General features: G+C 41.1%; 1 protein-coding gene across 2 annotated transcripts in view; it reads left to right on the top strand.

Moving 5' to 3' along the window:
• rigi (RNA sensor RIG-I) overlaps positions 1 to 25,864 on the top strand; it is a 61,736-nt gene that overhangs the window by 10,290 nt on the left and 25,582 nt on the right. For both annotated transcript variants that reach the window (XR_007247100.2, XM_048526418.2), the window contains exons 4-11: positions 7,481 to 7,631; positions 9,883 to 9,999; positions 15,577 to 15,690; positions 19,600 to 19,753; positions 21,453 to 21,711; positions 22,626 to 22,788; positions 24,238 to 24,339; positions 24,669 to 24,826. Coding sequence is in view for 1 of the 2 variants with exons in the window: in XM_048526418.2 (XP_048382375.2) it covers positions 7,481 to 7,631; positions 9,883 to 9,999; positions 15,577 to 15,690; positions 19,600 to 19,753; positions 21,453 to 21,711; positions 22,626 to 22,788; positions 24,238 to 24,339; positions 24,669 to 24,826 (1,218 nt within the window). In the remaining variant the exon portion in view is untranslated. The remainder of the gene's footprint in view (positions 1 to 7,480; positions 7,632 to 9,882; positions 10,000 to 15,576; positions 15,691 to 19,599; positions 19,754 to 21,452; positions 21,712 to 22,625; positions 22,789 to 24,237; positions 24,340 to 24,668; positions 24,827 to 25,864) is intronic.

The raw sequence follows: 25,864 nt of genomic DNA, 5'->3' as shown, positions 1-25,864 counted from the left end.
AGCAGGAAAGCTGATGTTTCGGGCTTAGACCCTTCTTCAGAAATGAAGGAATTTCTGAAGAATGGTCTAGGCCCGAAACATCAGCTTTCCTGCTCCTGTGATGCTGCTTGGCCTGCTGTGTTCATCTAGCTCTTCACCTTGTTATCTCAGATTCTCCAGCATCTGCAGTTCCTACTGTCCCTGAAACTCTTCCCTTTGACAGAAACACATTATCTCTGTCTGATTACGTATCAAATCAAAATGCTAACCAAGTGGAAAAGAAAACTGATATTGTTGGGGGTAACATTTTGGCATAGATAGAAGATTGGCTAGTTAACAGGAACAGAAGGTAGGAATGGGTGATATTTTTTCACGAATGTTTGTATTACAGCATTTTCAATCATGGTTTCTAACATTTTCCTTAAGCAGATGTTAGACTAACTGGCCTGTAGTTTCTTACTTTTTGCCTTCCTTCCCTTTCCGAATAAAGTAATTACATTAGCTATTTTGCAATCTAAAGGAACCTTTCCCGAACCTAATGAGTTTTTAAAAATTAAAACAAATGCATCAACTATCACACTGGGTACTTGTGAGGCTATAAGGTGAAATTCATCAAGACCTTAGGACTTGTCAATTCAGTTCAAACAATTTAAAATGAACGACTTCCCTGATAATTATATTTCCATGAGTTCCTCCTGAATTAACTCCATAGAGGCTGGTGTTCCATCACCAAGTCGCCCTGTATTTACTTGTGAAAAATCCTTGACACTGAACCAGCTCCCTCATAGCCAGCTTTCAGAGTGAACAGAGCCTCTGACTCTCCTGTTTTTATCTGTCAGCCAGGTCTCCCTGCTTTGAACAGACTAACAGCCTCAATCAGGGAACTCATACTGTATGAAGTCCACCTAGCTGACCTCGTTACAATTACTACATCCTTCCCCATCTTAATCTACGGACATAGACCTTTTTTTATATTTTTGTAGCTCCTTCTGGGGGGTTTTAGGACCAGGTCAGGTTCCTCTGACACTGCCTTGGATATGGGTGGTGTGTAATGCTCAGTAGCTCTTGTGCCCAGAGTGTCTTGGCAGAAATTCATTTTCTTCAGGCGGCAAAGATGTTAAGACAATGTAATCTGTCATCTCCATCTCAGATTCTGAGGACTCCTCAATGCTTGACAGAGAGGGAGAGCCCATAGGTTCGACTAGCCTTTCTGACTGTGCTGAGGAGCCAGGCAGGTTTTTTTGCCCGCCCTGTGTTCAGATTTCATTATGTTCATGTATGTGTTCAGGACCATTGCACCTATCCAAACTTTACATGTCACTGGACCTGACCTCACATCAACCATGCCTCTTACCCATACAGAGCCATTCCCATGGTTCCTACACCAAATTTTGTCCCCTGAAGTAAACTGTCTCTCTTAGATACGTCTTCTGTCCAACATTGGCATTCCTGATGCCATTTCACCCTCTCCACCCCCAGGTCCAGGAAGATCAGGTTGAACCTGATACAGAGTATTTTCCCCATTAGCAACTCTGCTGGAACTATCCCTGCATTGCATGAAAGGTGGTCCTATAATCAAATAGGTGCCAGGACAGTTTGGTACTTAATGAAGCTGCAGTCTGTTTCTTTAAGCTTGCCTTCAAAGTTTTGACTGCTTTTCTGCTAGACCATTGGATGATGGATGGTATGGAGCTGTTCTAATATGTTGAATGCCATTCGACTTTAGGAAATACACAAATTCCTTGCTGGTAAATGAAGACCAGCACTTGCTGGAGCCCATGCATTGCAAAAGATTTCTGTCATCATCCCCATGCATGACGACTGAACACTAAGCATGCCCAGCCACTTTGAGTGGGCATTCACAATGACTAAGAACATGAGACCATGAAAGGACCTACATAACCAATATGTAACTGAGTGCAAGGTTTACCCGGCAATTCCCATGAAAGTGGGGGAGCAGCTGTCGGTAATTTTTGTCCTTGTTGGCATTCTGGGCAGTGCCCAACCCACATGATTATGTCTGCATCCAGTGTTGGCCACCAGACATAACTTGTAACCAACATCTTGAAGAACACTGGATGACCTGGGAGTGGAGTTAAGTCAGTATCTGGCAGTCACCTTTGGTTAGGACAGTCATCCTTCCTACGCATAATAATATGCTGTCCTTGACCGTGATATGGTCTGTCTGGGTCCAATAATGTTGCAGTTCTGATTGTGACAGTCCTTTGACTTCCCCTCTTACCACCAACTGTTTCAGTTTAGCCAGGACCCGATCTTTCGGTGTCCAAAGTCTGATATGGTCAGCTGTGACTGGAGGTGTGTCCAGAAAATTTAAAACCGTAATGGACTCTTCCAGTGGTGGGACCATCCAGTGGTGTATCTGCCAATGGGAGGCAGCACAATGCATCCACGTTTGCTACTCTGCCTCCAACTTGTAATTACACGCACTTAGTATTAGACCCCACCTACGAATTTGGCCTGAAGCTATGGGTGGCACTGTCTTGCCCGCTTTAAATAGACCTGGCAGGGGTTTATGGTCTATTATTATTACAGATTTACATCCTGACTCCAAATATGACCACCAAACCTTCTTTCTTTATCAGGGCATATTTACACTCTGCATTAGCCAAAGTCCGGGATGCAAATGCTATTGGGTGCTCCTCTCCATTGGGCCACCTATGAGTTGATTCTACTCCAGTGCCATGCAGGGAAGCATTCCTTGTCAATGCCAGATCTCGCTTGGGATCATAGTGCGCCAACACCTTCAAGGATGATAGCTGTTTCTTCAGTTGCCTGAAAACTGTGGCTTGGCTACACGGCCATTTCCAAGCCTGACCCTTTTTTGTTTCAAAGGGTTGTTGCAAAAGTGCCTGGGTGGAGGCCAGTTTATGTATGACCTTTCTGTAATATTTCACCAGCCCAAGGAAAGATTGGTACTGAGATGGGAGCCCCGGGGCACCTTTGATCACCCTCATTTTACCTTCCAACTGGTATAACCTGGTCTTGTTGACGCTGTAGCCCAAGTAGGTCAGTTGGGATGCCTAGAGCACAAATTTTTCCTTTCTAATGCATACACCCACCTGGGAGATATGTCTAAGGCCTTTGTCCAATTTCTCTAAGTCTTCCTCATTGGCCTTCCCTGTATATAGGACATCATCTACATAAATGGTGACCTGGGATTGACCTTGTAAAATGTTCTCCGTCATCTGCTGAAAAATTGCACAGGCTGACAATACCCCAAATGGCAGTGTTGTATATTGATACAAATCCTTAAGGATATTAATTGTAGTATACATCTGGGAATCCTCATCTAACCACAGTTGCAAATATGCATGGCTCATGACCACCTCTTCCCCCCGCCCTGCCCCCACCCCCTGCCAGTTTCACATATAAATCTTCTGTGCAAGGGATTTGCTATTTATCCAGCTATGAAACATGGTTTACCATTTGTTTAAAATCCTCACAAAAGCGAACTGACCTGTTGGGCTTCACAATCAATACAACTGGTGCTTCCCATTGCACAAACTGTATTGGTTTGATGATTCCCTCACCTTCCAGTCTCCGGATTTCTGCCTCTGCTTTTACCCGTAAGGCAAATGGCACTGGGTGGGCCCTACAGAATCGTGGGATTGTCTCCTGGTCAACATGTGAAGTGGCCTTGGCTACTTTGATAGTCCCTAGACATTCCTGAAAAACTTCTGGATTTAATTAGAACTTCACTCAGACAGCCATTTTCTAACCGAAAAATGTTAAGCCAATCTATGTCAATCTTTCACCACCAATTTAGTCCTGTCAAATTTGGGCCCGAGCCTTACAATCAGTGATAACTGAACCAGTGGCTTCTCAAAAGAGACCGGAACCGAAGTTGTACCTTAAATCTGTAAAGGTTCTCCGATATAGGTTGTCCGTCTAGCCGAGGTCATGCGCACCCTTAAGGGTTGGAGTTTGGAGCAAATTTTGTTGCAGACTGGTTCTGCAATCATTGAAATGACCACACTGGTATTGGTCTCCATTAGAACCGGGTGGCCATTTAACCAGAAGTTTATTTTGATTGTTTCCGATTTGAATGTTGCTAAGCAATTTTGCTAAGCATGATGTAGGTGAACTTTCCAAGGTGCGCACTCTCCTGGATACCAGTCTAGGAGTTCTCTTTCTCAGTTTAAATCTAGTAGGACTCTTTTGCTGTTTCAAGCCCATGTTCCACTGCAATTCCAACGGCTTGCTATCCTGGTTCCGTAAGAAAATTTTAACTACTTGGCTGAGACTTGACTTTGTTCTGGGGTTTTGCTGTGGGTTGACCTAGAGTCCGTCTGTTCAAATTATGTCCTGAGTGAGGCTATGTAATTGCCTGCACACAAATGGTGTTCCCCAAGCTCAGTTAGACTGGCCAAGGGTGTCCAATTGCATCAGAATACCCTGCAACACATATGCTCCACACACTTGCCACATTTTCCAATGACAAAGCCAGGTGTACTGTCTGTCAAAATCCAGTTATCTTCAGTTTGTCGGCACTTTTACGTGGTCACATCATTAATCCCACATTGCAAACTGTCTGTCAGCACCTATTTAAGGGCTAAACCAAATTCACATGCCTCTTTTAGTCATCTTAATCTAGTCAAAAATCCCGATCCGGATTCCCCGGTTCTTGAATTGCCAACTAAAACTGATCGCATCTCAGAATTAGAGAAGGCTTGGGTCATAATATTTCTTAACTAATCCATCAATTCTTGAAACGCTTGAGTATCTAGTACCTCAGGAAAAGTCAGGCTCCTAATAACAGAAAAAGCTGCGAGTCTTTTAGCTGATAGGAGATTTAGTCATTGTTTTTCATCTGCCCTAATGTAATTTACCTGAAGAAAAAGCACATTCTTTCCACATACTGGGCCCAATCTTCAATCGTGGGGTCAAACAAGTCAAGCTTCCCAAATAATGGCATGTGCAAGCAATGTTTACCCCAACTCAAAGATGACTGTTGTGAGTGATGTGCTTTACTCTCATTGCCACTGAAAGAATTCCACAGTGACTGTCATGAAATCACCCTTTAATTTCATGGGGCATGTCCTTGACACTGATCCAGCTTCCTCAAAGCCAGCTTTCCAAGTGCAAGGATGTGACACTTCCTGCTTTTATCTGTCAGCCAGGGTGCCCTGGTTGGGGCTGTTAATCTGGTCCAATCAAGGAGCTCATATTCGATGAGGTCCACCTGGCTGACCTCATTACAATCACTACAACTCCCTCACTTTCAATTCCTGATTCACAGCTATTCTCTTTAGAGGATACTGATGTAAAATATTTGTTCAGTTCATCTGCCATCTGTTTATACTCAACTATGAATTCCCTTGATTCACTTCCTGTGGTTCTTTTTTGTTACCTTTTATAAATATCTGAAGAAGTATTTCTTAGATAGTAATATGTTTTTAGCATCTAGTCTCTGGTTGGTTCCATGAAGTGCAGGTCTAAGAAACTGTCCCAAAAACGTTTAATGAAATCCTTATCTGGGTCACTGTTACCCATCTAATTTTTCTAGTCTATATGTAAGTTTGAAAATCTCCAGTGATAATTGCTGTACTCTTTTGACAACCTCCCATTATTTCTTGATACCCTGTTCAACTTGTGGTCACTGGTATGGGGACCTGAACAGCATTTCCATAAGTGACCCCTTGCCTTTATCATGCCTCATTTCTACTTAAACTACTTTTATGTTGCCCATTCCTCATTGGATGTTAGCTGTGGTGGTCCCTAATCCCTCCTTAGTCTTTGTATTTCAAGGATTAACACTGTAGTATTGGTTCTAAGTCAGTTTCTGTGCATGATATAATTATTTTGATTGAGCATTGGTTTGTTTCGTTTCCAGAGAAGGAAATGGGCCAAACACGACAACCTCATTCTCTTTTTAACTTTCATTCTTATTTAATTTTACAAAAATTCAAATCACTGAATTTCCAAGCCAGCTCCTTTCTTTGTAGTCACCACTTCTTCCTGTCTAATTTTATGGGCCTGATATCTGGTCACAGCCCTGTCACAAGATAATCCATAATGTTCCTCCCGTAGCATCTCAGTTACTTCTACTTCTGTGTTTTTTTTCAATCTTCCTTGGTGAAGCCAAACATTTTGAAACCGCGAGGTCACTTTCCACAATAAAAACACTTCTTTGCTACTCTCTAACTGCAAGGTCTCCACTTGCTAAATCCCTTTCTAATCCAGCTTTGTATCATAGGACTGGTTTGTAACCTCCATGTATATCTCCAGTTAATACTTTCTGCTAACTTCTCTGGAATACAAATGATAACATCAGCTTCCATCATTGGTTGGCTTGCTCAAATGTGTCTCAATATTTTTATTAGTTTACTTCTTTGATTTGAAGAGTAAGGAAGCATCTCCCCTAAAAGATGAAATATTCAGAACCTTCAATGGTCTGACTTTCTATCAATATTTGAAGAATTTTCATGACTCTCAAAGTCAATTCTCCTTTCTCAGGGCATTTTAAAGAGCCATGTTCTCTTTGTACTGCTGCTACAGTTTCAATGCTTATTCCTTTGCCTGATGGCCCCTTACTGAAGCTTCCTTAAATGTTACAGTGGCTTCAATTGTTCAGCTGTTCAACTCAGCAATTTCTTTTACTATATCAAGTTGTATTCCAGTGGAAGCATGCAGTTTTCTTGATATCACATTTTGGTACTTGCCTTTTTCATTTTATTAAGTTTCCATCCTTCTGTTTCTTCCCCAAAGCAAATATCACTTGCATCTGCAGATTTTCTACTTCTGCAGTTTCTATGTGGATTCCCACGTGACCATTAACCCATGAGAGATCATAAGTATGTGCTGCTTTTCTGATCTTTGATACTTGGTGTTGATCTAAATAAATTTTTAGCTTTACAGGAATTTTATTTCTAAGTTCTGCCATAATTGTGAAATTTTCTATAACTTCAGTAATCAACATCACTGCTCTCATAGCATTTCATTTTCACTTGCAAATTTTACAAATGATTAAGTTTCTTTCTTGCAGTTCTAAATTGACAAGATTGGGGAGCAAATTTGTAAGCATTGAATATTGATTATTTCCCAGTTCCATAATCTGCAGCACAATCAGAATGCTGAAGAAACTCGGCTAATTTATCAATGACATTAGTGTGGAAAATATGACAAGTTTTGATAGCTATGAGAAATTGCTAGAGGGTTATATATAGATGGGGGACAAAAGTGTGGATAGGTGATTAATGAAGTTCAACATTAAAGAATGTAAAAGTGCACATCTCGAAGTTGAAGAAGTCCGTCAATAATAAACTAAATGAAATGATTTTGGCAGGCAGATTTTAAAAGTCACCAGTTGAGGTGCTGAAATAGAGTGACATTTTTTCAAAAGAAAACCCAGAAGACCTCTCACCTGCATAGTGATTCTCCCAATTACTGTAACCTCCCTCAACCCCAAGACTCTTCTAACATCCACTCTCAGTGACCAGGCAAAAATCAAAAATACAGAAATTCTCAATCTTTTGCACAGATTTCAGAACGCAAAGGTTCCACAGCTGGAGCACAGAAACTGCTTGATTGTTTGCAAAGGTCTGACAAACAAAACTTTTTCAAGGAATTTCACCTGGCTTTGGAGAGGTGCAACTGTAATGCAGTAACCTTGCTCTTGTCTCCTGATTCAGGTAAAAGTAATGATAGATGATATGTTATAAATCCTTGTCATATGAAATACGTAGCAAATAAGTAAGCCATGAGTAATATTGGAACATAATATACTTTAAATTCCCTTAATTGTGTTAGCCTATAAAGTGATCAAACTAATATTTGAGAGGGCAGATTATGAGAAATTATTTACTCAGTTTGGTGGTGTGTGGGTTAGGGGTGCAGTGTTAGCAGCAGGGAGAAATCCAGCACAAATGGGTTTGGGTCATGACTTTAGAATTAGAACCAGTTAGTTCAGTGTGGTCCCAGGAAGCAGTTCTTCATACCAAGGAAAAAGCAGGAACTATCCTACTGCCAAAAAGACATTGAGTCTGTGAATCAAGTCAAAGTATCAAAAGTAAGATTCAAAGACTTTTTGTTTGGTAAGCACATTCAAGGGGGCTGGTTACAGGAGTTGGCTCGATGGCAGGAGTGTTTTATAGAATGATGCTAACAGCGTGGGTTCAAATCCCTGTGAAGGTTGAGCTAGCTCTTAGGACCTCTTTTCTCAACTTGCACATCAGTGCATAGGCTATGGTTCAGTAATCTTTAAACAGAAAGGTTGCTACCTGAGGAGAGAGAAGGGTATTTAGGGTTACAGAGGAGGATGCCATTCAGACACAGATTGACTAAATGTTCTAATTGACTGATGTAGCAGATTTAAGAGCCTAAATGGCCTACTCCAATTCCCATGTTCATAATGAACCTACAATCTATACTGTGTTTTACTTAAGTTCTACTTGGATAAACTACTTGACAATCTTATTCCAACATTGTTTTTGGAACGGACTACCACATTGCAAATGTCACCCCTGGTTACCTTCAATGGTAACGGGTATCAGTGGTAATATTGGAAAGTTTTATAATTCACTGCCCATCATAGCCAGTATTCAGTATGAGGAGAAAATATCCAATTGCTTGAGAGCATGTGTGTTAGGTTGAATACTAAACTTCCCCAAGCCAACTGGGGTATTTAAATTCAATTTTAATGGTGATCATGGCGATAATGGTAACCATGTAACTACAAGATTCTTGTTAAAATTAATCTGGTTCACTAAAATCCTTTAGTGAATGATATCTGACATTCTTACCTGGTCTCAGTTACATGTGACTCCACACCCATCTTAATGTGTTTGATGCTTAACTGCCCTAGCAATGCATTTTGTAATATTGAAGAAGACGATTCACCATCACCGTTCAGGACAACTAGAGATGGGCAATAAATGCTGACCCTGCCAGTGATGCCCACTTTTCATGAACTCAGTCAGTTTAATTGCATTTCTCCTATTTGTGTAGAAAGGAATTCCCAAGGCACTGCACAAAGAGATTGTCGCTAGGGCAAAGGGAGATTTATTAAGTTGTGTTAGCTCCAATTAATTGGAGAAATAAAAATAAGGAGCTGTGTGAAGGGTTGATAAACAAACCAGAGTTACAGTAATTCTGAAGAATGATCTTCGAGTGACGGTGGGTCCGGTTAAAGATTGTGAGACCCATCAGCAATCAATGTAATTCATTTAGATCTGTTGTTGAATGGGTAACAGGTTATGCAGCAGATCCGTTCAATTCTCTAAACTTCTGGACTTGGCTTGTACTAGGGAGAGTGAGCAAGATTTCAGGTGGTAATGATGTTATTGGGCAATAACAATAAAGATGAGGGAACTGTTCAGCAAATTGACTGTTGTTGAGATATTTTGGTTAATGTAGGGCCACAGGGTGGTGATTGGGAGATTTGAAGTTCTCAGTAAATAGCTTTAGGGGACTGTCTCATCCAAGCCTAGATGCCAAGGAAGGTGGGGGAGAGAGAATGGGTGGCAAAGGATAAGGAGCGACTGGGTCCTTGCTGGTCACATCAGTGATTTGGATATGCAGTGGTCACAGGAGATGATTGAGGGTTAGGTTAAGAGAGCTTTTACAGAGGAAGGCATTTAAAACAGACAGGAGTGAACTGAATTCAGAACTCAAGAAGTTTAATGGAGAATGACAGTTGGGGATGCATCTTGTGCTAGTAGATAATTTTTTTAAAAAATGACAAGTTGCAAAAAATTGAGATATCAAAGGAGAAGAAAGTACCAGAAATGTACTAGGAATGGCTTCCAGATGTATATTGCTAGCAAGGGCCATACCAGCAGCACCATGCCTAATGTGGAATGTATATCCAGGTGATGGAGTTTTGCTAAGTCTTGAACTAGAGCTGTAAAATAATTATGTAACTCTCATCTCTTTTTTCTTTAGTTGAGATGAAAACAATTGAGGAAAACAGTAGCAATTCTATGAGCAATGATGTGGAAATGCATTATTCAGAAGAGGCAGAAAGCATGAACACTTGCAGTGCAGCAGTCAGCAATGCAGGTAAACATGAATGACGCTTCTACTGTGTTGGCTGTACATGCTAAATGGTTAAGTTGCTGTCAAGAGCTTTCTGCTCAACATCCTCACTTCTACTCAAATAAAGCACAGCAGTCACCCGATCCAGTTCCAGATGGCCATGAATAAGAGAAGGGAATAGGCTTTCCACACAGTCAATCCAATACCAGGAGAAAACCAACCGAACATATGATGAAAAGGTGTGAGGGTGTAGCCTGGACCATTGCACCCTAGTCTCGCTTATTAATATAAAATGAACTTCAACTTTTAATGTATTTGTAAAAGAACAGATGCAGTTTGTTTTATATAACATGTTGTTATGATACAAAATGTGTTGGCCAAAAAAGGAGGAAATTAAATTGTCCCTTTTTAAAAGGAAATAGGATAGATACTTGATGGGGAATTGTTGCCAGGCTACATGGAAAGAGCAGAAGGAGGTAGGGATAATGAGATAACTCTTTCAAAGGGATGAGACTGGAATGATGGGCCGATTGTCTACTTTCTCTGCCTTACCATTGAGTTCTCTGGCTGTCAAGATTACTGAAGCTACATATCTTTGGCCCTACATTGACCGACGTAGCAGATAGGGAGAAATATGTTCTCATTGGGAATCGGAAGACACTGATTTAGGATGAATGCTAAAGGAGCCAAAGGTGACATGAGAGAATGCATCACCTCGGAGTGTGATTGGTTATACTGTCACAAAATCAAAGCCAGGAACTAAGTATTGATGGATATGTAACTTTTTGAAAGGGTGGGTGGGAAAGATTGCTTTTTTAGTATTAAGTGAAATAAGTTCAATAGCCAGAAATGATTTGTTTCAGAAGATGTAGAATCAATATGAGCAAAAGTAAGAAATAATAAGGCAAGAAGACATTGATGGGAGTGGTTCTTAGATCTCCTAGTAATAGCTATGCTGTTGGACAGAGGATAAAACAGCATTTAACGACAGCATGTTAAGAAGAAAAGCAGTACATTAATCATGGGTGATTTTAATCTTCATGTAGATTAGAAAAGTCAGGTTAACATAGATAACCATGAAGAAAAATTCCTAGTGTATTCAGGACAGTTTCGTAGACCATTATGTTGTGGATCCAATCAGGTATTTGACTAAAACAGAAGTTGCTGGAGAAACTCAACATGTCTGGTACCATCTGCAAAGAGAAAACCAATTATCATTATGAGTCCAATGACCCTTCATCAGAACTGGTATTGGTTTTGGATTTTCGTATATTGGATCTGGTAATGTACAATAAGGCATGTTTAATAAACGATCTCAGTAAAAGTTCCCTAGGAAACAGTGACCAAAATGTGGTAGGATTCAGTTTGGATGTGAGAAACTTGGGTTAGAAACAGTTGTGCTGAAACTTCAATATCAAATATTATAAATTATGACAACAGAGTTGGCTGGAGTGGACTGAGAGTTTTTTTTTAATCTGTGAAAATGGTTGAAAACAACACCAGACCTTTAAGAAATTAGTTCAGGAGTCGAAGCAAAGATATCCCAGTGAGGAAGACGAATTCTAGGAAGAGGATAGGCTAACCATGGTTAGCTAGAGAAGTTAAGGACAGTAACAAATTGAAGGAAAGTAATAATGTGGAAAAGATTAGTAGTAATGTAGAAGATTAAAGTGTGTTTTAAAACCATCAAAAAACAACTGAAAAAATAATAGAGGGACTTTGAGGGTAAATGTGCAAGTAATATAGAAGTAGACAATAAAAGCTTCTTTAAATATATTAAAATAAAGAGAGAGGCAAAAGTGAACACAGGCCCCTCAGAGAATGAGGCCAAATAAATAACAATGGAGAACCAAGAAATGACAGAGAAGTTAAATAATCTCTTCACTGTAGGCGTCATTAATAGTATTCCAAAAATATTGAATCATCAAAAGGGCAAAAAAGAAAGAGGAAATATTCACAATAACTGGCACTAGAGAAAAAAATACTGGAAAATGAATAGGGCTAAAGGCTGGTAAGTCCCCTGAGCCTGATGGATTGGATCTTAGGATATTAAAGCTACAGGAAAAGTGGTTGCCCTGGTAGTAATCTTCCAAGAATTCTTAGATCGTGGTAAAGTCCCAGCTGATTGAAAAACCGCAATGTATCATCTTAATGTAAAAAGTGAAAGAGCCAAAATGATAACAATAGGCTGTTAGCTTAATGTCTGTTATTGCAAAAATATTAAAGTACATTACAATGGATGTAATACCAAAGTATTTAGAAATACATGATCTAATCGAGTAGAGTCAACATGGTTTTGGGAATGGGAAATCATGCCTGAAAAATTTATTGTTTTTTTTTAGGAGTAACAAGCTGGGATGAATAATTGGGAATCAGTAGGGAGAGGTGATGGCCTACAGTGTTAATTCAGAGACCCAGGTAATGTTCTGGGGACCTGGGTTAAAATCCTGTCATGGCAGATGATGGAATTTGAATTCAGTAATAAGATGGAAATATAAAAGTCCAACAATGACCATGAAATCAATGCTGACTCTCAGGGAAAACCCATCTGCTCCACTAATGTCCTTTAGAAAAGGAAATCCACCATCCTTACTTGGTCTGGACCACTTGTGATTCCAGATCCAAAGCAATGTCGTTGACTCTTAACTGCCCTCTGGGCAATTAGGATGAGCAATAAATGCTGGTTCTCATCCCGTGAGCAAATTAAAAAAAGGTAGATATAATATATTTGAATTTCCAAAAGGCATTCAATAAGGTATCACAAACAAGGCTACTTGATAAAATAAGATCCCATGGTATTTCGAATAGGATATTAACATGGACTGAGAATCGCATAATTAGTAGACGACAGACAGTTGGGATAAAATGGTAACAAAATGTGGAGCTGGATGAACACAGCAGGCCAAGCAGCATCTCAGGAGCACAAAAGCTGACGTTTCGGGCCTAGACCCTTCATCAGAGAGGGGGATGGGGAGAGGGTTCTGGAATAAATAGGGAGGGGAGGAGGCGGACCGAAGATGGAGAGAAAAGAAGATAGGTGGAGAGGAGAGTATAGGTGGGGAGGTAGGGAGGGGATAGGTCAGTCCAGGGAAGACCATTAGGTCAAGGAGGTGGGATGAGGTTAGTAGGTAGGAAATGGAGGTGCGGCTTGAGGTGGGAGGAAGGGATGGGTGACAGGAAGACCATGTTAGGGAAGCGGAGACAGGCTGGGCTGGCTTTGGGATGCAGTGGGGGGAGGGAACGAACTGGGCTGGTTTTGGGATGCGGTGGGGGAAGGGGAGATTTTGAAGCTTGTGAAGCCCCCATTGATACCATTGGGCTGCAGGGTTCCCAAGCGGAATATGAGTTGCTGTTCCTGCAACCTTCGGGTGGCATCATTGTGGCACTGCAGGAGGCCCATGATGGACATGTCATCTGAGGAATGGGAGGGGGAGTTAAAATGGTTCACGACTGGGAGGTGCAGTTGTTTGTTGCGAACCGAGCGGAGGTGTTCTGCAAAGCGGTCCCCAAGCCTCCGCTTGGTTTCCCCAATGTAGAGGAAGCCACACCGGGTACAATGCATACAATATACCACATTGGCAGATGTGCAGGTGAACCTCTGCTTGACATGGAAGGTCATCTTGGGGCCTGGGATAGGGGTGAGGGAGGAGGTGTGGGGGCACCTGCAGTGCCACAATAATGCCACCCAAAGGTTGCAGGAACAGCAACTCATATTCCGCTTGGGAACCCTGCAGCCCAATGGTAACAATGTGGACTTCACGAGCTTCAAAATCTCCCCTTCCCCCACCGCATCCCAAAACCAGCCCAGTTCTTCCCCTCCCCCGACTGCATCACAAAACCAGCCCAGCTCATTCCCCTCTCCCAACTGCATCCCAAAACCAGCCCAGCCTGTCGCCGCTTCCCTAACCTGCTCTTCCTTTCACCCATCCCTTCCTCCCACCTCAAGCCGCACATCCATTTCCTACCTACCACCTCATCCCGCCACCTTGACCTGATGGTCTTCCCTGGACTGACCTATCCCCTCCCTACCTCCCCACCTATACGCTCCTCTCTACCTATCTTCTTTTCTCTCCATCTTCGGTCTGCCTCCCCCTCTCTCCCTATTTGCTCCAGAACCCTCTTCCCGTCCCCCTCTCTGATGAAGGGTCTAGGCCCGAAACGTCAGCTTTTGTGCTCCTGAGATGCTGCTTGGCCTGCTGTGTTCATCCAGCTTCACACTTGGTTATCTCGGACTCTCCAGCATCTGCAGTTCCCATTATCACTGGGATAAAATGGTGTTTTACAGGATGGCAACCTGTAACTAATTGAGTGCCACATAGATCAGTGCTGGATCCACAATTTACAATGTTTGTTAATAACTTTGATGAGGAACCGAATGTATTATCATCAAGTTTGTGGATGGCACAAAAATAGACAGGAAGGCGAGTGGTGAGGATGACAGAGCCTGCAGAAGGACATAGGTACTTTAGGTCACTGGGCAAAAGCTTGTCAGATGGAATATAATGGAGAAAATTACAGATATGCACATTGACAGGAAGAATAGAGGAGCATAACATATTTAAATGGAGAAGGCTGCAGGAGAGAGGGAGTTGGGAGCCCTTGTCCCTAAATGACAGAATGCTAGTATATAGGTTCAGTTAATAGAGAAGGCAAATGGAATGTTGGACTTTATTTCAAGGTAATGCAGCATGCCAAAACTATACAAGGCACTAGTTAGACCACCCCTCAATGCTATGAAGAGTATGTGAGTGGACCAGGCCTGTACTAACTGGAGTTTAGAAGAATGAGAAGCGAACTTACTGAAACATATACAACCTCAGGATGTGTAACAGGATAGATGTGGAGATGTACTTTTCCCGTATGGGAGAGCTTTTAAAATAATCTGAGTAAGGGGTCTCAGATTTAAGACAGAAACAATGAGGAGTTTCTTCCAAGGGTAATGAATCTGTGGAATTGTTTACTATGAATGGGTTGTTAAATATATTCAAGGATGAGATGGACATTTTTACCCAATAGCTTATGGGGAAAAATGCACAAAGTGCTAGTGTGGCTTGTCAGATCAATCATGTGTCATTGAATGGAAGCATGCACTTGTTAGTCCAAATATCCTAATTCTGCTCCCGTGTTTTAAGGTGATGACAAATTCAATCATGTCTTCCAAAAGAGAATTTTGTCATTATTTAAGGACAGAATTTACAGGGCTATGAGGGAACAGTGAGGGGAATAGGCTGAGAGTTTCTTTTTCAGAAAGCTAGAATTCACTTGACAGGCTGAATAATCTTCAGCTGTACAGCAACCTTTCAATGATTCTATTGACTCTCCTGAGCCATATCAACTAGCAGAAAACCATTTGGGAAATTCTTGCCCCAAGGTGGTAACTCTTGGTGCACAACACTTGTCGAAGAGGCCATTCTGTTCGTGAGTACTGTTACTAGGTATCTTTCTGTAATTTGGGTTCTGGAATATGTGTAAATGACTGTCTTCATTGGAGGCATCAAACAATATGCTCAAACTCAACTAACAGAACTCAGTAAAAGTCCGACTGTATCTCCACAACCATCGATCCTGACACTTAACTACTTTTATGTTTCTTTCTCACAGAAAAGTTTCAACAAAACTCAGCAGCCCTGGAGAATTTACGATTGAGAGACTATCAATTCGAGCTGGCAGAACACGTAGTTGATGGCGACAACACAATCATTTGCGCTCCTACAGGTACAGCTAAGAAACAAATGATTGGTATCTGTTTGTTTGACCTCATTTGCCATCTCCAAATTTCTTCACTCCAAATCGTGTGCCTTCAACTTATCTATGACCTCAGCACTGGAATTGACTCCCGCTGCCTTTTTTTCCTTGTTTAAAAGGCTCCTTAAAACCTACATCTTTTGTTCTGGAAAGAAACTTACAAGGGATATCAAAAAATAAAAAGAAATTTTATAGTTATATAGAGGGAAAGCAGATGATCAGAAGGAATAAAATGTGAGGCTGGATGAACACAGCAGGCCAAGCAGCATCTCAGGAGCACAAAAGCCGACGCTTCGGGCCTAGACCCTTCAGGGTCTAGGCCCGAAGCGTCGGCTTTTGTGCTCCTGAGATGCTGCTTGGCCTGCTGTGTTCATCCAGCCTCACATTTTATTATCTTGGAATCTCCAGCATCTGCAGTTCCCATTATCTCTGATCAGAAGGAATGTTGGCCCACAAAAGACTGAAAGTATCTATGGCGAAATGGCAGACATGTTGAATAATTATTTTGCCTCACTGTATCTTGTAGAAAAGGAGGATAGCTTGACGATGTCCCCAGGAAATTAGTAGTGGATCAGGGACAGGGACTGAATAAAGTTAGTGTAAGTAAAACATTAGTAATGAGGAAATTAATGATGTGGAGGTACTAGTGTTGGAGCTGGGGTGGAGAAGGTCAGAAGTCACATGACACCAGGTTTATTTGAAATCACAAGCTTTTGGAGCGCTGCTCCTTTGTCAGATTGAGAGCATCAAGTTCCTAGGAGTGATGATAACTGACAACCTGATCTGGACTTCTAATGTAGATATGACGGTCAAGAAGGCACAACAACATCTCTTCTTCCTCAGGAAATTTGACTTGTCCATAAGGACCCTGATCAACCTTTACAGATGCACCATTGAAAGCATACTGTCCGGGTGCGTTATGGACGGTTATGGCAACTGCTGAGCCTAGGTCACTAAGAAACGACAGAAGGTTGATGGCACAACCCAGACCATCACAGAAGGCAACCTTCCATCCACTGTCTCCATTTATATGGCTTGTTGCTGTGGAAAGTCTGCCAACATCATCCCATCCCAGTAATGCTCTCCTACAACCTCCTCTGTCAGGGAGAAGGTATAGAAGCTCGAACACATGCATGAGCAGTTTTAAGATCAGCTTCTTCGCTGCCATTATTAAACTGATGAATGGACTCTCTCACTTCAAATAATGTTGGTCTTGTTAATGTCAATCTTGTCTAGCACATGCCCTGCACAATGTAACCTGTATGCCTCTGTCCAATTTTTTTCCCCCGGACCTGTATGTCTTGCTTACTGTGATCTACCCGTATTGCTTGTAAACAAAGCTTCTTGTGGTAGTTAGGTACATGTGACAATAAATCAAACCAATCAATCAAGGTGAAGCCTTTGCCTGATGAAGGAGCTGCACTCCGAAAGCTTGTGATTTCAAACAAACCCGTTGGACTATAACCTGGTGTCATGTGACTTCTAACCGTAAGGAAATTAATGGAATTAAAGAGTGACAAATCCGCAGGAAGTGAGGGTTTCCATCTGAGCATGTTAACGGAAGCAGAGGATTGCATTGTAGGTGCCTTAACTGTAATCTTTCAGAGTTCAGTAGATACAGGAGTCATCCCTTTGGATTGGAAAATTGCATGTCGCCCTGCTTTTTAAGAAGGGCAAAAGATGAAAACCAGGGAATTACAGACCAGATAGTTTAACATATATGGGGAAATTGTTGGAGTCTGTGATCAAGGATGGGGTAAGTGAACACCTAAAATTTACAGTTAATCAAGGAGATCCAGCATGAATTTATGACACATAGATCATGCCTGACAAACCTCACTGAGTTTTTTGAAGAGGTGACTAAGGTAGTGGAAAGGGGAATGTTTGCATTATTTTTTATTCATTCATCAGACATGGACTTAGTTGGGTGGCTGGCACTTAGTATTCATTCCTAGTTGCCCTTGAGGAGGTGGTGGTGAGGTGACGTCTTGAACTTGCACAGTCCACATGCTGTTGGTTGACCCATAATGCCCTTAGGGAGCACGTTGAAGGAGTTTCACCCAGCTACAGTAAAGGAACAGCAATATATTTTCAGTCAGGATAGTGAGTGGCTCGGACAGAAACTTGTAGATGGTGGTGTTCCCGTGTATCTGCTGCACTTTTCCTTCTAGATGGAAGTGATTGTGGGTTTGAAGGTGCTGCCTAAGGATCTTTGGTGAATTTCCGCAGGGCATCTTGTAGATAGTATACACTGCTGCTACTGAGAGTCAGTGGTGGAGGGAGTGATGCTGGTGCCCGTCAAGCAAGCTTTGTCCTAAATGGTGTCCAGCTCCTTGAGTGTTGTTGGAGCTACGCCCATCCAGACAAGTGGGGAGTATTCCATCACACTCTTGACTTGTGCCTTATAGGTGGTGAACAACTTTTGGAGATTCAGGAAGTGAGTTACGTGCTGCAGTATTCCAAGCCTCCGACCTGCTGTTGAACCACTGTGTGTACATGGTTAGTCCGGTTGAGTTTCTGGTCAATAGTAATCTCCAAAATGTTGATAGTGGGGGATGCTTGATGGTAGCATCATTGAATGTCAACCAGTAGTGGAGAGATCATCTCTTATTGGAGAGGGCCATTGCCTGGCATTTGTGTGGTGTCATTGTTACTTGCCACGTGTCAGCTGTACCCTGGATATTTTCCAGATCTTGTTGCATTCGAACATGGGTTGCTCCAGTATCAGAGGAGTTATGAATAATGCTAAACCTTGTGCAGAAATCAGTGAATAATGCCATTTCTGACCTTGTGATGGAGGGAAGGTCATTGATGAAAGAGCTGAAGAAGACTAGGCCACTACCCTGCTTTCCAATGTGCATGTTGTTTATATGAATTCCAGAAGACATTTCATAATGTCCCACATAAGAGACTGTTAACTAAGGTGGACACCCACAAAATTGAGGGCAAATTGCTGACATGGCTGGGAAATTGGTTGAGTGGCAGGCAACCTAAAGTAGGGTAGCTATTCAATTTGGCAGGATGAGACCTGTGGTGTTGCACAAGGATCTGTGTTAGGGCCTCAATTATTGGCAGTGTTCATTAACTACTTGGATAATGGCATAGAAAAAAATCTACACTTTTTTCAAAGTTTCTAACTATCCTGTTGGGATTTGATCTGAAACTCTCTGGAACATTAGAACCAGCTTCTGCGTTTCTAGTGAAATAATTTAATCAGAATCAGGCAATCTATGTAAACTTTCTTTTCACTCTTTCTCTTACTCTTGTGAAGAAGAACCTGCCTCATTTGCCTCTGGACATTAAAGAATAACTACAACCATCTAAATGCCTGTATCTGCATTGGATGGCAATGCACTTTGCCATGGTATCAAAAGTGCCATTATACGTACATACAGATATACAGCATGGAAACAGACCCTTCAGTCCAACATGTCCGTGCCAACCAGATATCCTATATAAACCTTTCCCATTGGCCCATATCCCTCTTAACCCTTCCTATTCATTTACCCATCCAAATGCTTTTTACATGCTGTAATTGTACCAGCCTCCACCACTCCCCCTGTCAGCTCACTTCATGTACGCACACACCCTCTACATGAAAAACTTGTTCCTTAGGTCCCTGTTATATCTTTCCTCTCTCACCTTAAACCTATGCCCTGTAGTTTTGGACTCTCCACCCTGGGGAAAAGACCTTGCTTATTTACTCTATCCATGCCCCTCATGATTTTATAAACCTCTATAAGGTCACCTCTCAACCTCCGACACGCTAGGGAAAATAGTTCCAGTCTACTCAGCCTCTCTCTGTTGCACAAGCTCTCCAAACTCTGGCAATATCTTTGTAATAATCAAATGCATGTCTTTTCCTGTTTCTATTTAAAGGATGTGGAAAAACCATCGTCGCCCTCTACATCAGTGAGGATCACCTCAACAAAGCTCCCAAGGGTGTGAAAAGGAAAGTTGTCTTCATGGCTACCACAGTTCCTGTCTACGAACAACAATACGACTTGTTCCAGAAACACTTCCAGAAAACTCGGTACACCCAGAAATGACAGTGTCTCAGTCCTTTGCAGAAGCAACATCATTTGCAGGATTTTGCCGCTATTTTAGAAATTCCTTTTGGCAGTGTGCATTATGCTATGTTTGCACAGAATGCGCAGCACAGACACAGGCTGTTCACCCCAAGTGATCTATAATATGAAAGCAAAATATTGCAAGTGTTGTAGATCTGAAACAAAATCAGAAAATGTTGGAATTGCACAGGGAGCATAAGTGAAGAGAAAATGTTGTTTCAGGTTGATGGCCTCTCATCAGAAAATCTGCGCTGCTCCATGTAATCCATACAAAGTTCCTCCCATTTCCTATTCTATTTTCTCATCTTTGAAAGTATTTCTCAACCATTTCCTGAGTTACCAATTCATTATTCCTTCTCTGAATAAAGCAATTTTCCTGTATTTTTCATTATCGATTATTTTGTGTTTCTGACCCCTCATTTTGGTTTCTCCCACAGGCAGAAGCAATGACTCCACACTCATTCTGTCCAACTATTGGAACATAGGAATAGGAGGGAATTGTTTAGTCTATCATATTTGAGCAACCATCCAATGAGAACATTGCTATTCTGCAACCTCACTCCAAATATCAAATCTTCTCTATATCCCTTAAAACAGATCAATAATTAAAATCATTCAGTCTCATGTTTCGAATTTGCAGAGTAAGTCCAACATTGCATCACCCTTTGGTTCCTATTTTCATTTCTTAAAGGCCCAGCTCTAAATTTTATACTGTTCCTCTTAGTCCTCAAATTCTAACCATTAGAACTGGTTTCTGTCAACTAAATCAGCTGCTCTTAATAGCTTAAACTTCAATCAAATTTCTTCAATTTAAAATATTATGAGGTCATGTAGACTTTAGTGCGATACCTCTTGTCATAGTTAGCATTTGGAGTCCAGCTACAATTCCTGTAAATCTAACCTAAGCTCCCTAATTTGTAATACCCAAAATTGCTCACAATAACTCCATGTCATCTAACCATAGTTTTTTCTCAGCTTTGAAGTTTTTATTACCTATGAGAGGTAATTCATAAATGATCACTGATTTTAAGGTCAGAAGTCCAAAGAAAAAGACCAGGCTCTCTTCAATGTTACAGCTTTCAGCTGTGGAATCGGGAATTAAAATTTAGATCACAGAGTCATAAATAGGAATCTGTTCAAAGATAGGCAGTCGACTCCTGCTGAGTCTGATTCAAAAGATTTCGAGCTCAAGTCCCACCCTAGAAGCTTGAGCACAACAATCTAGTGTGACACTCCCAGTGCAGTAGCACAAGGGTGCTGCACTGTTGGTGGTGCCATCTTTCAACTTGAGCTTTTAGACTGAGGTACTATCTGCCTTCTCGGGTGAATGTAAAAGATTCCACAGACAGCACTGTTTTCCTATTGTGTTCCAGCTGACCTTTATCCCTCAACCAACATTACTTAAAAATATAATGATCTGTGGAAGCTTGCTGCATACAGATTAGTAGCCATGTTTCCTGCAGCAGTGAACATAGTTTGAAAAGTACTTAATTTCTTCTGAAGTCCTCTGGAAAATCCTGAGGTTTCAAAAAGTGCTATATAAATTTGCATCTTGCTTTAATTGATGGGTGCCATAATATAAATGTTAACATTTATGACTGCGTAGTGATCACTGGTTATTTCTCAGACCAGACTAATTTTCATTTGCCCTTCATCTTCCAGCTACGAGGTGTGTGGACTGTGTGGTGATAAAGTGGACAGTTCTCCAGTGCAAATGTTGGTTGAGAGAAACGATATCATTGTCTTGACACCACAGATTCTGCTGAATTGTCTCAAAGATAAACGAATTCCATCCTTGTCCCTAATTACACTGTTGATTTTTGATGAATGCCACAACACAACAAAAAACCACCCATACAATGTTTTAATGAAGACGTACATCGATCTCAAGTTGGGCACAAAGACGAGCAGTTTACCCCAGGTTAAACTTCTGGCTCTCCTGTTCCTTTGCCTGATTTCTGTGATGGGGTCCTTGGTTTTATAAACGGGAGTGTAGAGTACAGAAGTGAGGAATAACTAGAATAAAGAAATACGGATGCTGAAGATCTGAAACAAAAATGGAAATTGCTGGAGAAAGTCAGCAGATTTGGCAGCATATGTGGAGAGAAGAGCAAGTTAATATTTCAAATCCAGAAATCTTTCCTCAGAACTGTTCTAAAGAAGGGCCACTGGACTTGAAAACAGATGCTACCAAACTTGCTGAGCTTCTCCAGCAATTACTGTTTTTATTACAGAAGTTAGGAAGTTATGTTAAAACATTAATAAATTACTGGTTAGGTCTTGCCTGGTTTATTGTGTCCAGCTCATAAATTCAGACTATCATTGACCTTCCTTCCCTTTAGTTCTCCTCCCATCCCTCCCTTTCCCATGCTCTGTATTGTTTATAAGATAAGCCTGGCTTAGTGGTCAATCATTCATGATCTAACCTTGCCTCTCACAATGGAGTTCCATTTCTCCCTTTCTCGACTTGCCCCAGTTCTTGTTGAGGCTGAGTGTCAGTTTAAGTTGAGGTTGTGTTGCTTCCTTTGCCTTTGTTATCTTTAAGAAACTAGAGACCAGCGACAACTTTGTGCAAACACCCAGTATTAATGTGCTGTCTCAGACAACTTCCAGGAAACCATATCGGAGCCAAGAACACCAGCTAGTTTACTTCTGATCCATATATGGGATCCCTGATGTACTCAACCACCACCTTTCAGTGGCACGTCTAGGAGGGAAAACAGAACAACTGTTAAAGCTTTTGTACGACATTTTGCGAGGAAGGAAAGAGAATGCTAGAGTTGTTTTTGATCACACCTCTTTGTAACATGAATTTTTCTTTTTGCTTGTCAATAGATTGTTGGATTGACAGCATCACTTGGAGTCGGTGATGCTAGCACACTCAACGATGCAGTGAATTATATTCTCCAAATTTGTGCCAATCTTGATGCCGAATCCATATCAACAGTACAAAAGAATGTGGCAGAACTGAATAAATATGTCTTTGTTCCAAAAAAACGTAAGACTTCTAACTGCATTAGTATCCCAGCAGGTTAAAGCGTAGCTTTGAAATTTTAGTTTTGCCCCATGCCTAATGAATTTATTCTTGCCGAATGTCTATTATGTCTTTAAGATTATGGAAAGGTCTTTAAAGATTATGAAAGACTGTGCTTCATAGTTACATGTAGAGGAGGTATTTCCACCTGTGGAGGAGTTCAGCAATCATAAATGTAATCAAGAACAATTGTGCCTGTAATTTCCTTCAAGACTATCTGCTGACATCCCCGAAACGCTCTCATGCAGATGTGCAAACCATGCATGCACAGGATTCCTGCCAGTACTGCTCGTGACATAATTATGTCTGTTCACTCATATTTGTTGTTCGTATTTGGACATCACTATATTTTGTTCACTGGGGCATTCCACAAAGTCTGCATGACCAGAATTTCCTGCACGTGGAGTGTGAACCTTTCAAGGTTGTTGGATGATAGACATTTTCTTTGCTGTGTGCGGCCTGTTTATTACGCTTCTGGTGCTGCCTTTTAAGACTTATGCTTGGCCATGCATGCACATCTCTTAAAAGGAAGACTGCTTTTTGCAACTTGTTAACTTCCTGGCATCACATTCCTGATTGCTGTGCAATAATTGACCACTAATACATCCAATAAGGAATTCAGGAGAAACATCTTCACTCAGAGAATGGAGAGAATATGAAATTTGCTATCCCAGGGGAGTGACTGAATTAAACTGTATTGACACATTTAAGGAAAAACTGGATAAATGCATATGGAAGAGAGTGAATGGAAAGACTTGTAAGTTGGGAAGTGATCCATGTGCAGCATATAACCAGCATTAATCACTTGGGCTGAAAGGCTGTGAAATTGTACAGCATTATGTCACTGCAGAATCTGTCATTAAAGTTACTAGGGAATAAACGACCTGCTTAGACAGAAAAAGCAGGAAATTGATTGGAACAAATGCTTTATTTGATGTGTACAAAACAAAGTAGAATATAAACGAATGTCTGGCCTCAATTTTGGTAGAATTAAGGCTCTCCAATTCAAATATCATCATTATCACATTGAGACTTACATAATATTTATACATGGTTACAGCATTGATGAAATCAGTTCAAACAAAATTACTGGCCTTTGATTCTGTTTTTTCCACAAAGCTGTATACTCGAGCTGACAAATGAGGTGGACCATTGCTGTTTACAGATACTGCTGCTGATGAAAGTATGCAAATAAATGTATTGGTTGCCAAAAGTAAGCAGAAACTTACTGACGCAGCGAATAGGAAATGGGGATTACTCACATGTTTCTGTGAAGAAACCAAGCGAATCAGGACAAGGGAAAGAGTGTCATTAGCTGAAGTTTGCGTGGCTTTGCTTTTAACAGTTAAGATCACGACATCCTGAAATGTATTAGTAAACTTCAATTTTTATGTTTTTGTTGTTCTTTGACAGATACTCGCCACACTGCCAGGCGTAAAAGGGATCGATTTGCAGACATTATCTCTGAGATGATGGCTCAAATTGAAGCAATGGCCAGGAACATTTACAACATTGGTAAGCTGCAATTTAAAGAAATATTTTTACATTGGCAAAGGGTATTTGACCTGTCTAGTCAATGCTGACTAGGCAATGATTTGTAAAGATTTATATTCTTTTCCAACCTATTGTTGTACATTTGGCAATATATTTGGATGCTATTACACATGGAGGATATCTGTTACTGCATTATGAATTGTGCCATTCTGCATGCTGTCTTAACCTGAGATTCTTCATTTTGTCCACATTTTTAATACGCATCTCATTCTGCCTGAATTGCAGATGTTGCTGGTAAGAAGCAGCATTCAGTAAAACTCTCTCTCTTTGTCTGTATTTTGTCCGTACAGGTAACCTTTCAAACATCCAGAATCGAAACTATGGGACACAGAAGTTCGAGCAATGGATTATTGAAGTGCAGAAAAAGTGCAAAGTCCTCCAAATGGATGACATAGAAGAGGAAAGACGGATCTGTCGGGCACTTTTCACTTACACCGAGCACTTACGGGTGAGAGAATTTATCTGTGCTAGCAATAAGGTTTTAGCTGTGTTTGTGAGAAATCTGTTTCTAGCTAATTTGGTTTCAAACTCAACTATTTTCAGATTTTGAACTGAAGGACAAAGTTTTTTTTCATATAGTCCAGTATTTCATTCTAGATATTTTTCCCCAGGTTGAAGTTTCAATTACAAGGGGGCACAGTTTCGAGGTGAGAGGGGGAAAGTTTAAGGGAGGTGTGCGAGGGACGTTCTTCACGCAGAGAGTGGTAGAAGCCTGGAACTCACTGCCAGAACAGGTGGTGAAAGCACACACGCTAGCGACATTCAGGAAGCAGCTGGATGATTACATGAATAGGGAGGGAACAGAGGGATACGGACCTAATAAGGGCAGATGGTTTGCTTCTTAGTTTAGTTAGGGCATGATGATCAGCACAGGCTGGAGGGCCAAAGGGCCTGTTCCTGCGCTACACTTCTCTTTTGTTCTTTCATATATAAATGTTGAACTAAACACCTGATGGCAGTGAAATAAATATTTGGATATATAGTTGACCATTCTTCGTTTCATGAAGCCTGATAATTTGATATCGTGCTACAGTCATTTTGTCTTCTGCCTTCAGCTTTTCAAGACATGAGCTTTGGGTCATATATTTTAAAAAAGGCAAACTACAGATACTAGGTACCTGAAATAGAAAGTGCTGATAAATCTCAGCAAGTCCAACAGCAACTGTGGAGCGAGGAACAGAGTAATTGGGTGGAATATTCCCAGTCCTTCAGTGGTATGGGCAAGGGTGAAAAGTTTGGGAGAATGCAGCAAGAATAAATAAATGAGTTTTTTGATGTTGAGAAGGAAAGTCAGATTTTTCCCTTGTGATTATCACCTGGCCATTGAAACCTTACAAGCAGATGGTAAGGACCCAATCTGCACGCATTAGCTAATTTCACTGCTTTTCTAAGCAATTTACAATTCTCCCACATACCAGTGTGCAACTAGATGCTACCAATGCATGAGTTGAAAGTCGGAGCGATAACCTGGGGGCTGTAGCTCACC

The sequence above is a fragment of the Stegostoma tigrinum genome, chromosome 3 (assembly GCF_030684315.1).
Source record: "Stegostoma tigrinum isolate sSteTig4 chromosome 3, sSteTig4.hap1, whole genome shotgun sequence".
In the NCBI taxonomy this organism is placed as follows: domain Eukaryota; kingdom Metazoa; phylum Chordata; class Chondrichthyes; order Orectolobiformes; family Stegostomatidae; genus Stegostoma; species Stegostoma tigrinum.
Note: the sequence above shows the minus strand (reverse complement) of the source record. Positions and strands in the feature narration are given on the sequence as shown.